Source organism: Sapajus apella, unplaced genomic scaffold (genome assembly GCF_009761245.1).
Source record: "Sapajus apella isolate SASKATOON/1434 unplaced genomic scaffold, GSC_monkey_1.0 scaffold139, whole genome shotgun sequence".
Taxonomy (NCBI): domain Eukaryota; kingdom Metazoa; phylum Chordata; class Mammalia; order Primates; family Cebidae; genus Sapajus; species Sapajus apella.
In genome coordinates this window covers 2,375,114-2,391,457 of record NW_022437079.1, presented here as the reverse complement: position 1 = coordinate 2,391,457, position 16,344 = coordinate 2,375,114, and the positions used below count along the sequence as shown (strand labels likewise).

The 16,344-nt window shown below is 55.2% G+C and overlaps 1 protein-coding gene across 4 annotated transcripts in view; it reads left to right on the top strand.

The window, feature by feature from the left end:
- ZNF710 (zinc finger protein 710) overlaps positions 1–16,344 on the top strand; it is an 83,392-nt gene that overhangs the window by 56,529 nt on the left and 10,519 nt on the right. For all 4 annotated transcript variants that reach the window (XM_032263851.1, XM_032263852.1, XM_032263849.1 and 1 more), the window contains exon 2: positions 12,016–13,501. In XM_032263851.1, coding sequence (XP_032119742.1) covers positions 12,044–13,501 — 1,458 coding nt within the window. In that variant the 5' untranslated portion in view covers positions 12,016–12,043. The remainder of the gene's footprint in view (positions 1–12,015; positions 13,502–16,344) is intronic.

The window sequence follows — 16,344 nt, the reverse complement described above, 5'->3', positions numbered from 1 at the left end:
GAGGGAAGAAAGAGATGAGATGGGAGCGCAGGATGGAGTGGCAGAGCGGAGGATGGGGTTGCCACGGAAACCGAAGGAGGGGAGGAATGGAGGGAGAGGAAGATGGGATGGAGAAGGTGGAGGGCTCAGTGCAGGAGGGGTCTGCTGAGGCTTGGTGAGGAGGAAGGGAAGCCACGAGGGGCTCCCAGGTGTGAATTAGGCCCCGGTGTGGGAAAACAGGTTGGCAAGGGAGGAAGACACCTCCAGAAAGCCCATCCCTGTGGAGAGCTGAGGTGGAGAGAGCTGGGTCTCCGCCATGGGCCGACTCGCTGGGGCCTGCTCCACCCTGCCTGCAGGAGACTGCCTCAGTTTCCACGTCTGTAAAATGGAAATGGTACGCCCCATCCCAGAGGACTGCCCCGAGGACTAGAAATGGTGTGCTTTCATCACAGGGCCTGATGAGGTTCAAGCCCACTGAATGAGTCTATTGCGACTTCCTTTGATTCTTATCTTTGTGCCCTTGAACCTGTGAGCTGAGTTTTGTCTGTTTTCCCTGTTACATGAAGCTGGTGGTCTCTGGGTCCAGGAGAGTGTACTTGTTACTTGTTTGGGGGATAGACGTGCTTCTTTCCTTCTGGACTTGGAAAGAAGATGTGGAACCTTTGGGAAACATGAGGCCCACTGTCCCTCCCCCTCGGAACAGGAACTGGTCCTGAAGCTCAGGGAAAGGAGGTGGGCAGAGTCTGTTTGGCCGCTGTCCAAAGCTGGGCTCAGCAAGGGACTTCTTTTTTCTTTGCACTTGAATATGGGTATTCTGAAAGGGCAACAGTTGATTCTGTCTGCACCTCTGCGAGGGTTGCAGTGGTGAGCAGACTGGCAGGGTCTCTGCCCTGGAAGAGTGTCATCAAACTGGGATGCCAGAATCTCACTGGGATGGTAGCTATTAGGGAAGTAATTGTACAAATAAATCATTAACAAATCATTAAAAGTTACAATAAGGTCCAGGAAGGAAAAGTGTGAACCTGGAGACAGCTCAGAACCTGGGGTCCAGACCTGGTCGGGTGGTGCGGGGGTCAGGGCAAGCTTCCTGAGGAAGTGACACCTGGGCTGAAAGCCGAAGGGAGAGGAATGAGGAAGAACATTCCAGGTAGGGGACACCATGTGAGGAGGCCATGTGCGGGCGAGGTCTACTAAACAATGTGTGTGAAGTCTGTGTGGCTTCCCATGGAGGGAGGGAACAGCAGCATGCCGTGGACTTGTCATCGGGGCAGGGAGCAACCAGGCCTGTTCTGGAGGCCCTTGGTGAGATGTTTGGGCTTGATCGCAAGAGCAGTGGGAGGTGACGGGGAGCCGGAGCAGGATGGGCTGTCGTGGCTGACTGGTTCAAGCACAAGGCTTGCTTCAGTCTTCTCTCCCTTGACCAGCTATCAGCATTCTAGGGCAAGGAGCAGCCATGTGGCAGAACTCTTGAGAGCTCAGAATGCTTCCTGCAGGTGGGTTGCATGGTGGAAATTCCTTGCCCCTTACAACCCTCTGTGCCCACCTTCACAGCCCCCAGACAGTGGAAGGCGATCACTCTGGTGGGAGACCCTGAGTTCAGGGGTGAGCCCCATGTTTGACATGGATGGAAGGAAACACGAGGAGCCAAGAGCTCCACAGGCGCGGTGGCTCATGCCTGTAATATCAGCTCTGTAGGAGGCCAACGTGGGAGGATCACCTGAGGTCAGGAGTTCAAGATCAGCCTGGCCAACATGGCAAAACCCCACCTCTACTAAAAAAAATACAAAAATTAGTCAGGCATGGTGGCATGCACCTGTAGTCTCAGCTACTCGGGAGGCTGAGGGGGGAGAATTGCTTGAACCAAGGAAGTGGAGGTTGCAGTGAGCCAATATTGCACCACTGCACTCCAGCCTGGGAGACAGGAAAAAAAATTGAGAGCTCCAGATGAGTCCTCACTGAGGGTCAGGGGCCTTAGGGTCTTGGTTTCCGTATCTGTAAAATGATGGCATTGGACAGAAGGGTTCCCAAAGTTCCTTTCTTTTCAGCCCTGCTGTTGAAGATTCCAAGACCCACAGCCAAAGTGGCTGAAGCCAAGGGTCTCCGGCAAGGCTACCATCCCACCACGGGGGAGCTAGGCATCCCTCACTTGCACTAAAGAAACACGCATGCGTTCACTGGCCATGTGAGCTACCAGGTGGGAGGATCAGGCCCATGGTTTCTGGGAGCCTGTTGACTTCGAATCCTAGGTGGTGCGTTACTCCTGTGCTTGGCATCAAAGAGAAGCTACATGTGCTTTTATGCGGCTGTGCAGGCAGCTCAGCATTTGCCACAGTGATTTGTGCAGCTGACGCCCTGTTAGCTTTGGCAGCCTCATGTCTATAAGAACCAGAGGCCCACCCAACTCACCTCAGGGCTACGGGGCTTGATTGCCAGCGAGGGTCCCCCAGGCTAGGGGCAGGGGCCGGGCACCATCCAGAATCCAGGTGCCTTCTGGGGCCAGTGCTCCCTCGGGCTCTCCTCGGACACCCACCCTGCCACCCCCGCTTGCCCAGGCTCTCTGCGCCTTTGTGTTTTGGCCTCCCTCTACCCCATGGCACTCCTTCATGTGTTCCTTGCGCATTTGCTCTTGTGGCTGATGGACTGAGGTTGATGCACCGCCGTGCTTCCAAGAGAGGAAACTGTGTGGCTCGAGTTCTTTCAGGGGGTGGGGAGGGCCAGGCCATAGGTCTGGGCTCAGCTTCTTCATGAACTGCCCTAGATGGTGGGGGTATCCTGTGCTTGGAGGTCCAGGGCTGGGAGAGGGGCAGCTGCCATTCGGGAAGGGTGAGGAAGGCACCCGGTGTGTGAGGGCCCTCCCCTCCCGCTTGATTCACCAGGCAAGGCCAGGTCACTGAGCGTGCGTCAACTCTTGCTAATTAATTTGGAGAGGTCGGGCGCAGTGGCTCATACCTGTAATCCCAGCACTTTGGGAGGCCAAGGTAGGTGGATCACTTGAGCCCAGGAGTTTGAGACCAGCCTGGCCAACACAGTGAAACCCCGTCTCTACTAAAAAATCCAAAAATTAGCCGGGCGTGGTAGTGGAAGCTGAGGCACGAGAATCATTTGAACCTAGAAGGTGGAGTTGCAGTGAGCTGAGATCGTGCCACTGCACTCCAGCCTGGGTGACAGAGTAAAACTAAGTAAGAATAATAATAATTTAGAGAATCAGAATCACTTAAGAAGCCTTTAGATTTTCTATGTCCAGGCCCTGAACCCAGAGAGTCTGGTTTAACTGGTTTAGAGTGAGACCCAAGTATTGGCATCTAATCAAACGATGCCAATTCGGGAGTTCTGTGGACCCAGGGTTTCTGTCTTCACAAGAGTTTGTGTCTTCACAAGAGTTTGTGCCTGAGACATCGCCTCATAAGAGTTCATGCCTTGCCATGGGGGCTCCACCCATCATTTCCTTGGGCTTTAGGGTCACTGTGACTGCTTGGAGGAGGGAGAGCCTCACACAGTGGCCACCCTGTGGCAGTCAGGCCCACCTCAGCCCTGGGCTTGTGGACACAGAGGCGTGGCTCCCAGTCAGGCAGAGGAGCACTGGGTCTGGGGGATGGATCAAGAGCATGGGTTGTCAGAGCAGGCCCCGTGGGAGGGGCTCTCCTGCCTGGGAGGGCATCAGGTGAGAAAGCGCTCTCGGGCCTGAGCTCCTGGAGACTCTGGCATTAGGGGAAGGCGAGGCAGAAGGCACTTGGGGTGGGGAGGGCCCTCTGGCTTGATTCACCAGGCAAAGCCGGGTCGCTGAGAGTGTGCATCTGCTCTTGCTAATTAATTTGGAGAGGCCCTTCCCTGTGCCGCCTGGAGACCACCCCAAGGAGAAGGCAGGACTGTCCTGGGAGTGAGGTGTGCAGAACTCTCAGGCCAGGGTGTCCCTCTCCATCTCACCGCATTCAGTCTTGGTCCCTGGGTGACTGTCAGCTTCCTTCTCTTCCCTTTTCTGTACCCTGGTGTCTTTCTCTTGAGACACTCCCCCACTGGCCCCCTCTCTTCCCCTGCAGTCGTCCTCTAGAGGTGGTCTAGCTGTGTGTGGGGTGGGGAGGTGACTCACAAACAGTTATGAATCAGTGTGATCATGTCAGTCAGGGTTCTAGAGAGAAACAGAGCCAGTAGGAAGTACAGTATCTATATACACACACATATATGGAGAGGTCTCTTTTAAGGAATTGGCTCCTGTGATTGTGGGGGCTGGCAAGTCCAAAATCTGTAGGGCAGATGGTAGGGGGGGTGGGACAGGAACTCAGGCAGGATTCTTGTGTTACAGTCTTGAGTGAGGCAGAATTCTGTTTCTGGGAAACGTCAACATTTGCCCTTAAGGCCTTCAACTGATTGGATGAGGCCCACCCACATCATGGAGGGTCATCTGCTTTTCTCAAAGTCAACCGATTGTAAATGTGAGTCACATCTACAAGATACCCTCACACCAACGTCTAGATTAGTGTTTAACCACACAGCCAGCCACCACAGCTTAGCCAAGATGATGCTTAAGATTGACCATCACAGTGATGGTCTCAGGCTGTCCTGCCCTAGTGTACTTCAAGGAAGGCAGAGCCTGCACTGAATCCTCAAAGATGATGGAAATTCACCCAGTTCGAGGGAAGAGCCGTCCTGGCAGGGGAGTCAGCCTATGCAGAGGCCCCGAGGTAGGGAACATGGGTGAGCGAGGGGCACAGGGGCAGTGGAGCCTGCCTGGGAGCTGTCCTGGGCAGCAAATGAAGGCCTGGGCAGTGCATCCCACCCACCAAAAGGCTGTGGGGGCTGCAGGGCTGGAGACCTGCATTCTAGTCCTTGCCTCCCCACCATCTCACCTTGTGACCCTGGACCATTCCCTTCCCCTCCCTGGGCCTCGTTTCCTTGTCTGTTATCAGGGCCAGGCACGGTGGCATCAGGCTGTGGTTTGTGGATCAGTGGCCCTGCGTCAGGGCTCCTCACCACTCTGAGTCCCAGAGGCGGGGCTCAATGACTCTGTCCACAAAGAAAGGGGAAGCAAGGCAGAGAGAGGATCCCAGGAGGAAGAGACTTGCTGGCGTCCCCTGCCCCTCCCCTGTACCGGCAGCCACTCCTGGGCCTCTGGCTGCGGAGGCCTGTGGGCTGGCAGAAGTGAGACTGTGGCCAGGGGCCTCCCGAGGTGCGCACAGGCCTCCCAGCTCTCGCTTCCTCTTCCCTTCTGCGCATGTGAGCAGAGTTTCCCTTGAAGCCTCCTGCGGAGAGGACCACAGGGGAAACCAAGAGGCTGGTTTCCTCATGCGGTGAAATCCCAGGCGTGTTTTTCATTGCCATGCACTTGCCTGGAACTTCCGCCTCCCCTCCCACCAGGTTACGTGTCCGCCCACTCCAGGTTCAGCCTAGCCCGCCCCAGGGCCTTGGAGGCCCAGGGGCAAAGGGCCCAGAGCCACATCCTAGACAGCTTGAATGCCAGGCCCAGGGTGAGGGGCCCTCTCCCCACTCTTGCTCTGTTGGGTCCTGACCTGCCTCCATGGATCCCAGCCCTCAGCCTTGTCCCCACCCAACCCCAGTGCTGCAGCCCCCGCCGCCCAGAGACCCTGGTGCTTCAAGTGGACTGAGCTCACGAGAGTCATTTCCCCAAGAGTGAGAACTTTAATTTGCTCCCTACCGTATACCCACAATCGAGCACCTAATAGATGCTCAGTGAATGTACATTAAGTCAGTGGCTCAGGCCTGGCACAGTAGCTCAGGCCTGTCATCCAGCACTTTGGGAGGCAAAGGTGGTAGGATTGCTTAACCCCAGAAGTTCAAGATCAGCCTGGGCAATTTAGCAAGACTCCACCTCTACAAAAACAATGCACTCCAGCCTGGGCAACAGAGAAGACCCATCTCTTAAAAAAATAAATCAGGCCAGGCATGGGGCTCATGCCTGTAATCCCAGCACTTTGGGAGGCTGAGGCGGGTGGATCACCTGAGGTCAGGAGTTTGAGACCAGCCTGGCCAACATGGCAAAACCTTGTCTCTATTAAAAATATAAAAAATGAGCCTGGCATGGTGGTGGGCTCCTGTAATCCCAGCTACTTGGGAGGCTGAAGCAGGAGAGTTGCTTGAACCCGGGAGGCAGAGGTTGTAGTGAGCCGAGATGGCGCCATTGCACTCCAGCCTGGGCGACAGAACAAGACTCTGTCTCAAAAAATAGATAAATAAATAAAAAGTCAGAGGTTCGGCTGCAGGACGGGAGACTGTAGTCTCTGAGCAATCTGGTGACTCAAGGCCAAGCCTGTCCTTCCAGCATGAGCTCGAGGCACTGCTGAGGCCGCCTCAGGGAGTAGGGCTTAGTGGGCCCTGAGGACACAGTCCTCAAATTACACTGATCGGGATGCTTGGTGATGGCCCAAGCGTGAACTGGTAGAAGCCCCAGACCTCTGTCTGTTGGTTGTTTTTTTTTCTTTATTTCTATACTTTTGTTTGAGACAGGTTTTCACTCCTGTCGCCCAGGCTGGAGTGCAGTGGTACAATCTCAGCTCACTGCAACCTCTGCCCTTCCCCCTCCCCCGGGCTCAAGTGATTCTCCCGCCTCAGCCTCCCAAATATCTGGGGCTACAGGTGCGCCGCCACACCTAGCTAATTTTTGTATTTTTTCAGAGACGAGAGCTTGTCATGTTACCTAGACTGGTCACAAACTCTTGAGCTCAAGTGATCGGCCTGCCTCGGCCTCCCCATGTGCTGGGATTCCAGGTGTGAGCCACCACACCTGCCTTCAGTTGGTGTTTGAGGTCTCCCTGGGGGTAGGAGTTAGTCAAAAATTACCTAGGTGACCACAAGGTCCTGTTGGTTCTTCATTCAAAATGGCTCCTGTTGCTCCAGACGAGGCTTTGGGTGTCTTCACCCCCTCTCTGCCCTGAGATGTGTGTCCCAGGGGACACCAACCACCCTGATCCCACCAGGCCCTCCCCTGCTCCTAGAGCGGGGGTGTGATGGGGTCCCCATGAGAGGAAAGGGGTGCTGTCACAGCTTGGGGAAGGGACCCTGGTCTCGGGCAGGTGGGTCAAAAGTTCACAGGCCTCCACAGTCCAGGTAGATTCTTGTGCCCATTTTACAGATGGGGAAACAGAGACATGGAGGAGCCAGGTGACTTGCCACCCAGACTTCACAGGGTTTGTGGGGCAAAGCCAGAGATGACAGTGAGAGATTCCAGAGCTCTGAGGAGCCTCGTCCCTGCTGGGGTGGGGAAGGTCCCCTGCCTGGCCTCAGACCATGAGCCTTTGTTCCCTCCCCAGGGGCAGGCTGGGCCCTGAGGCCTGGGAGGTGGAGGTGCCCAGCTCTGGGAAATAGGGCAGCCCTGGGCCTTGTGTCACTGCACGCCCCTCCCCCCCCCCCCGCCTTTGTTTCTCTCTATAGCTTCATTCTCTCTCCCTCCCCTCACTCAGGCTCCTCCTCCCGCCTTCCCTGTCTCTTCATTTCTTTTCTCTCCCTCTCCCTTTCTTTCTCTCTCTCCCCGATATGGCCTCCCTTCCCCCACTCCCAGCACAGCTACAATCAGGCAGCTCCTCTATGTCTCCATTTCCCTGCTTTTCACACTGACTTTCTCCCCACCCTGGGGACCGAGGGCACCCTGAGGAGGCCCTGCCACATCCCAGCTGGTGGGCGCCCCTCTGGGGCAGTCTGAACTCCCTTTCTCCTGGACGTGGGGGGAGCTTTTGTTCTGAGTCCTCAGCACAAGCTGTGCGAGAGGCCCTGCTCTGAGAAGGGAGGGCCACCGTAGGGCCCCGGGCGGATGACAGAGGGGCCTGGGGTGGGTGGGGGCAGCCCTGGCACACAGGTGACACACACCTGGCAAGCTCTCTTCCTGCCCTGGACAGCCCGTGCCAGGACATAAACACAAAGGCTTAGCCTGGGAGGTGGAAACAGAGCAGGTGAGGAGACACCAGCCCAGAAGGAGGAAGAGCAGAGCGACGTCGGTCTCCCCACTCCTCATTTCCGTGTGTGATAGGCAGGCAAAACACACATGCGAAACGCAGGTGAATTACATTCCCTGCTCAGCTGAGCCCCTTCCACATACATGCAGGCGTGCACACGCACAGAGCCTGCCTGGCAGCCTCAGTGAACAGCGCAGCATAGACGCAGGGCCTGGCCCCTTGAGCCCCACGGAGTGAGCTCTTACAGGGTGGTGTGTGTTCTACCCAGCCAAGTGTCCAGGAAGAAAGCAGGGGCCCCACTGCCCAGGTGGGCAGTGGCTCAATGAAGACTCCCAATAGATGGAAAGACCCCGGTTCCCCCAGCTGGCGGGGGCTCTGCACCAGCCAGCCAGGAAGCAGTTTGTCCAGGCCTTGCCAATGTCCCCCTGCTGGCCCCTGGTGACCCAGGACAGCTCCTGAGAGCTGAGGAGGCCGGGCTCAGATGTGACCTCCACATGCGGGAGCAGACAGACCTGGCTGCAGACCCGGCTCTCCCTCCATCAATGAGGGGCATGAGGTGGGGAGCACACTACCCACCCCTGCCCCAGGGTGTTTCTGGTATTCAGTGGCCCGCCGGGGACCTGGCCAGTCTCTGTAATGAGAAGCTGTATCTCTTCCGCGGAGTCCGTGGTCAGTCGCTGGCACCTCTCTGTGCCCCTACCCTGCCCCCACTTCGGCACAAACCCTCAAGAGGACGGACTCTGTGCTAGCCCCTTTCCACAGCCAAGCCCAGGCTCCTGACACTGACGCACCTTCTCAAGTCCAAACTACCTGTTCCTGTGGGAGGGGTTTGCCTCTGGTGTCCTGGTGTGACTGTAAGGAGTGGCCCCTGGTAGAAGGGGGCCAGTGTGGACGGTCAGCTGCATGTTCATCCTCACTGCGGGGACCCACACTTGAGCTCCCACGGGCTGATGTTTTTGCCCTCTCCTCTAAGGCAGCGTTAACTGTTTCCTTGTGCCCACGCCCTTGAGGATGGGAGGAGAGGCTGATGCCTGGTGTTGGGCTGCAGGGGAAAGGAGAGGGGAGGAAACTAACTACAGGGACATCCTCATCTCTGTCCCGTGAGTCAGGAGCCCCCATAGAGATGAGAATCACCTGAGGTCACACGGCTAGTAGACGGCAGAGCCTGGATTGAACTCAGCATCCGGGGCCCAGGGGGAAGCACTGGCTTCACCATCCACGCTCAGTTCCTCCTTTTCTCTGGTCCTGCCTTTGGGGAAGTTTGCAAAAACTGCTGAACACATCATTTACCCAAACCCCACAACGCTGCTGGGTGCTGCGTCAGACAGACGGTGGTGACAGGAGGCAGCCACGCTCCCCAGTGTGCTCCCCGAACCTGACAGCAGCTGGAGGGCACTGGGGGTGGCTGTGGTGGGCCCCGAGGGGGCAGGGCCCCTGCCCCATTCCGCTTGCTGTCTCCAAGCACAAGCCCTGGCGGACAGCAGGGACTGAGCAGCTATTTGTTGTACAAATGAACAAATGAGTTCTGTCTCTCACAGTTGTCCTCACAATCACTTAAGATTTGCTGAATTTGGGGCCCAAGAATGGAAACATCTCTTGGCTCTGTGGCTTTTTTCAGAAAAGGCTTCCCCCAGAGATCTGGGCAGATAATAGTGGTTCCTCTTTTTGTTTTTTGTTTTTGTTTTTTTTGAGACGGAGTCCCACTGCAACACCCACACTGGAATGCAATGGCACAATCTCGGCTCACTGCAACCTCCGCCTCCCGGGTTCAAGTGATTCTCCTGTCTCAGCCTCCCAAGCAGCTGGGATTACAGGCGCCTGCCACCACACCCGGCTAATTTTTGTATTTTTAGTAGAAACAGCGTTTCACCATATTGGTCAGTCTGGTCTCGAACTCCTGACCTCAAGTAATCCGCCCTCCTTGGCCTCCCAAAGTGCATGAGCCACCACACCCAGCCAATAGTGATTCTTAACAGTTGGTTAGGTCCTTATAATGAACCAAGCTGCTTCACCTGTGTCAGGACCGTGGGCTCTCAACCCTTCCAGGGTAAATGTTTTCATCCCGGTTTCTCAGATGGGGAAACTGAGCCGCTTGGTGTGACTTTGCTTAGTCACTTGCCGGTGACTGAGCTGGGACTCGAGGTCCTCGCTGACTGCATTTCCCAGCAGCTGGACACTGGGCTGGGGCATGGTTTGGAAACAGGTTTAGTACCCCAGCCTATTCCAGATGCACCCTGACCCCCAGGCTGAGGTTTCCTTTCATCTGATCCCTTCCATGAGAGCCTCACTCGAAGCTTAATAGTTTAATCTTTGGTGTCCATTTCAAGGAGGCTAAATTCCTGTCTGGGGTATTTTTAGCCGTCCTCAGGAAGGGGAAGCTCCACTGGGCGCTGGGGGAGGGGACTCCTTGCCCGGAGCCGGTTTCCTGAGGAAGGGCTGCCAAACATGTGCCTGACCATGGCCCTGGGAGAAGCTCGTAGTTGGTCAGTTGGGATCCCTGGGAGCAGAGCAGGCGAGGCAGGCGAGAGTCACCCCAATAATGCCATCCCGCCTCCTCTGATGTGCCAGGTGCTGAACCGGGGGCAAGGGGTACAGGTCCGAGAGGAGGCCACCACCCCCCACGGGCACACTGCCTGGCGCGCTGCAGTCCTGGGAGGGCTGGAGAGGGTGCGAGGGCAGGCTGGGAAAGCTGGCAAGGCCCCAGAGCAGGTGGACCTCAAGCGATGCCTGGGAGGCTGGTGGGCGGAGCAAAGGTCAGTGGGGTTTGGAAAAGGGCGCCCCCGGTAGGAAGACTCTTGGGTGCACAGACTGGCCTCCACAGAGCAGGTGCTTGCTTATGTGGCTGGAGTCCCAGTGAGGGAAGAGGCCATGGGCTGGGGGTTTGTACCTGGGCAGGTGGGCACATTACCACTATTTAGAAGGATGTGTTCAGGATAGGCACAGAGGCTCATGTCTGTAATCCTAGCAGTTTGGGAGGCTGAGGCAGGAGGATCACTTGGGTGCTGGAGGTTGAGGCAGCAGTGAGCCATGATTGTGTCATAGTAGCCTGGGCGACAGAGCCAGACCCAATTTCTAAACAAAAAATAAAAAAAAAACACCTGTTACATGAGAGACAGGATGTGAAGCTGGGAGCCGGTTTGAGCACTGAGTTCAGATGGTGGTCTCAGACATGGTGGCTGTCAAGGAGCCCTTCTCTCCAATCACATCTGGCATGGAACTCCCACATAGAAATCAGATACAAGTGGTTTTTTTTATCAGTATAAATTTAGATATTTAAATGTATAACATTTAGCTAATCAAGGAAAACAACCACCAGTTGTGATAGACGCAGATGTTTAGCATCAGGGCTGACAAGTGATAGCCAGTGTTTGAGATCGGCCTCAGCACCTAATTCATTTTATGTGTTAGAAGGTAGCACATACGACATTTGGGTAGGTGAGCCTTTTAAAATCAGTTTTTAAATAGTAGATTCTTTATTTTTTGTATTTTTCAATCCTATTTTAAAAGAATTCTTTTTCTTTTTTTTTTTTTGAGACAGAGTCTCATTCAGTTGCCCAGGTTGGAGTACAGTGGCTTGATCTCCACTCACTGCAACCTCTGCCTCCTGGGTTCAACCGATTCTCCTGCCTCAGTCCCCTATAGCTAGGACTGCAGGCGTGCAGTGCACCCACCACACCCAGCTAATTTTGTATTTTTAGTAGAGACGGGGCTTTACCATGTTGGCCAGGCTGGTCTTGAACTCCCAAACTCAGGTGATCTGCCTGCCTCAGCCTCCCAGAGTGCCACTGCACCCAGACTTTTTAAGGAATTCTTGAAGGACCTGTGGAACACAGTTTGAAAACCACTGAGGAAATCCCACCTCCCTGTTGTACAGATGGGAAGACTGAGGTCAGCAAGGGGGCGGAGCTTACCCAGGTTCTCCCAGGGAGATGGAGGAGCTGGTCAGATACACAGCGGGAATCAGTCATGGCTCCCTGTAATTACAAGTGTGCCCTGTTCCCAAGTCAGGAGTAGAGAAGACTTCAAGGCCAGACACATCCAAAAACCGCCAAGCCCTGGTCCATGCTGAATGTGCCTGCTGTCTGTCCGCGCGGCACTGAGTCAGCAATATTAACACTCGTTTCTCCTCCCACAGCGATGCCCTCCTAGCCAGCCGCCACGGGATGGAGGGCTTCATGGACTCAGGGACACAGACGGACGCCGTGGTGGTGCTGTCCTTGGCTCAGGCTGCCGTGCTTGGCCTGGTCTCCGAAAATGAGCTCTTTGGAGCTACCATAAGCGCCGAGGCCTTCTACCCAGACTTGGGGCCTGAGCTTTCTGGGGCACCCATGGGAGAGCCCGGGCCACCAGGCCCTGACATCTACCAGCTGGCCTGCAACGGGCGGGCCTTGGAGGAGCCGGCGGAGGAGGAGGTGCTGGAGGTGGAGGCAGCCTTTGAGAAGCACACCCGGCGGAAGACGCGGCCCCCTGTGCGGCTAGTGCCCAAGGTCAAGTTTGAGAAGGTGGAGGAGGAGGAGCAGGAGGTGTACGAGGTTTCTGTGCCTGGTGACGACAAGGACGCAGGCCCAGAGGAAGCCCCTGCTGAGGCGGCCAGTGGCGGCTGTGAGGCCCTGGTGCAGAGCAGTGCTGTCAAGATGATCGACCTCAGCGCCTTTAGCCGCAAGCCCCGGACACTCCGGCACCTGCCCCGAACCCCGAGGCCGGAGCTGGACGTGGCCCCCTACGACCCTCACTTCCCTGCCCCAGCCCGGGATGGCTTCCCCGAGCCCAGCATGGCGCTCCCTGGGACAGAGGCCTTGCCCACAGAATGTGGGTTCGAGCCACCCCACCTGGCCCCATTGAGCGACCCCGAGGCCCCCAGCATGGAGTCCCCAGAGCCCGTCAAGTCAGAACAGGGCTTCGTGTGGCAGGAGGCCGGCGAGTTCGAGGCCGATGCAGCGGGCTCGACGGTGGAACGCCACAAGAAGGCCCAGCTGGATCGGCTGGACATCAACGTGCAGATCGACGACTCCTACCTGGTGGAGGCCGGTGACCGCCAGAAGCGCTGGCAGTGCCGCATGTGTGAGAAGTCCTACACGTCCAAGTACAACCTGGTGACGCACATTCTGGGCCACAACGGCATCAAGCCCCACTCGTGCCCACACTGCAGCAAGCTCTTTAAGCAGCCCAGCCACCTGCAGACGCACCTGCTCACGCACCAGGGCACCCGGCCCCACAAGTGCCAGGTCTGCCACAAGGCCTTCACGCAGACCAGCCACCTCAAGCGCCACATGCTGCTGCACTCGGAGGTCAAGCCCTACAGCTGCCACTTCTGCGGCCGTGGCTTCGCCTACCCCAGCGAGCTCAAGGCCCACGAAGTGAAGCACGAGAGTGGCCGCTGCCACGTCTGCGTCGAGTGCGGCCTGGACTTCTCCACCCTGACCCAGCTCAAGCGCCACCTGGCCTCCCACCAGGGCCCCACCCTCTACCAGTGCCTCGAGTGCGACAAGTCCTTCCACTACCGCAGCCAGCTGCAGAACCACATGCTCAAGCACCAGAACGTGCGGCCCTTCGTGTGCACTGAGTGCGGCATGGAGTTCAGCCAGATCCACCACCTCAAGCAGCACTCTCTCACCCACAAGGTAAGGCCACTCCCGGGCCGGGGATCTGCCTGCTGCCTTGCCACGTTTTCATCTGGTAATTTTCAGAGTCCCATATGGGACCATTTAGGTGGTCTCCTCGTTTTATCATCACTACTTATTTTGATGAGTATTAGAAAGAAATGCTATCTTATGGAAATTGGCTTTTTAAGTAGTACAGCTTTACGCATTCAAAAACATGTTTTTTGGGAGCCAGGCGAGATGGCTCAAGCCTATAATCCCAGATCACAAGGCCAGGAGTTCAAGACCATACTGGCCAACTTGGTGAAACCCCATCTCTACGAAAAATACAAAAGTCAGCCAGGCATGGTGGCGCATGCCTGTAATCCCAGCTACTCGGGAGACTGAGGCAGGAGAATCGCTTGAAACTGGGAGGCAGAGGTTGTAGTGAGCCGAGATCGCACCACTGCACTCCAGCCTGGGCGAAAGAGCTAAACTCCGTCTCAAAAAACAAACAAACAAAAAAAAAGTTTTTGACCACACACGGTGGCTCACACCTGTAATCCCAGCACTTTGGGAGTCTGAGGCAGGCAGATTGCTTGAGTCCAGGAGCTCGAGACCAACCTGGACAAAATAATGAGGCCCCATCACTATAAAAGTTTAAACGTTAGCTGGGTGCGGTGGTGCACACCTCTCATCTCAGCTACTCGGGAGGCTGAGGAGGGAGGATCACCTGAGCCTGAGACGCCAAGGTTGCAGTGAGCTGAAATCACAACCCTGCACTTCAGCCTGGGCAACCAGACTGAGACCCTGTCTCAAAAAAATGTATAAATATTGTTGCCCGAGTCACAGCACCAAAGAAAAAAAACAAAACAAAAAACCGTTGTTTTTGAACCCCTGTGACCGAAGGAACAGTTTGAGAATCACTAAAGTGGCCTGCTCTCCCTGTTTTCTTGATGGGAGGACAGAGGCTAGAGGGAAGCCAGGAGGCAACAGGGAGGCGTCCTGACTCAGTGGGCAGAGGTACAGAGAGTGTCCTTTGTTCCTTGTCATGACAAAAGTGAATTCAAACCTGTGACTTCCCTTTAGGAGCAGGCTAAATATATTTAATTTTCAAAGGGGAGAAGAGGTAAGGGAAAATGTTAGTTATGGAAAAGTACAAGTCATTCTAGAATATGGCTAAACTAGGCATAGTGGCTTGGGAGGGCAGAAAATTGAGCAGCACTTTCTAATCTACCGCGTCCCTAGACCCAGCCTTGACACGTTCTCCCCTGTCCTCCATTCCCTGCCTTCAGCCAGCATCACCTCTGAGAGGCCCTCATAACCGGGCAGGTGGAGTAAGGCCCCTCGGGTCTTACAGTCCCACTCCGGTACTCGGCTGCTCCATGCTTTCCACCGAAATCCCACCAACTCTGCCCTTCCAACCTGAATGTGCATAGAGCTTCCTCTCCCCATGACGGTGGTCTTTGAATGATACTCCAGGTTAAACTGTGACCCTGTCTTTCCCAGTGGACACTATAGGGAGTTGGGGAGCTGTAACATCCTGCCAGGCCGAGAAGCCGGCAATTTGTAGGTTTCATTGCAGAGGGGCCTCCAGTCAACTGGTAGTAGCTGCCTAAAATGTAATGGCTGGGCGTGGGGGCTCACACCTGTAATCCGAGCACTTTGGGAGGCTCAGGCAGGTGGATCATAAGGTCAGGAGTTCGAGACCAGGCTGACCAACATGGTGAAACCCCATTTGTACTAAAAATATAAGAATTAGCCGGGCATCGGGGCAGGAGCCTGTAGTCCCAGTTATTCGGGAGGCTGAAGCAGGAGAATTGCCTGAACCCAGGAGGCAGAGGTTGCAGGGAGCAAGATCACACCACTGCACTACAGCCTGGGTGACAGAGCAAGGCTCCATCTCAAAAAATAATAACAAAAAAAGTAATGGCAACAAGGATTCTAGCCGGGAATGGAGCTGCACACCTGGAGTCCCAGCCACTCAGGAGGCTGAGGTGGGAGGATTGCCAAAACAGGAGTTGGAGGCTATGATCGCTCCTGTGAATAGCCACTGCACTCTAGCTTGGGCAACACAGCAAGACTTTTTTTTTTTTAAAGAAGGATTCTGGGCCAGACTCAATGGCTCACACTTGTAATCCCAATCAATCACTTGAGCCCAGGAGTTTGAGACCAGCCTGGCCAACATGGTGAAAGCTTGTCTCTACTAAAAATATTTTTTTAAAATAGCTGGGTGTGGTGGTATGCACCTGTAGTCCCAGCTACTAGGGAGGCCGAGGCACAAGAATTGCTTGAACCCCGGAGACAGAGGTTGCATTGAGCTGAGATCACACCACTGAACTCCAGAGTGACAGAGCAAGGCTAACTCAAAAAAAAAAAAAAAAAAAAAAAAAAAAAAACCAAAAATTTAGCCAGGCATGGTGGCACACACCTGTGGTCCAGCTACACATGAGGCTGAAGCAAGAGGATCCCTTGAGCCCAGGAGGTCAAGCCTGCAATGAGCTATAATCGTGCCCCTGCACTCCAGCCTGGACAACAGAGTGAGACCCTGTCTCCCCCAAAAAAAAACAAGATTCTGAAACTGAATCTAGGCTTGGTAGTAAAACCCTGTGATTGATTGTTAATGTCTGCAAGGAGTGATTGTGCAGGGTGACTGCACACATGCTATATGTTTACCATCTTTCTCCTCTACTAGGGGACTTAAAAATCCCAAGTCCAGGGCTGGATGTGGTGGCTCACGCCTGTAATCTCAGCACTTTGGGAGGCTGAGGAGGACAGATCACTTGAGTCAGGAGTTCAAGACCAGCCTGGCCAATATGGTGAAACCCTGTCTCTACGAAAAATACAAAAATTAGCCGGGTGTGGTGGCAGGTGCCTGTAATCTC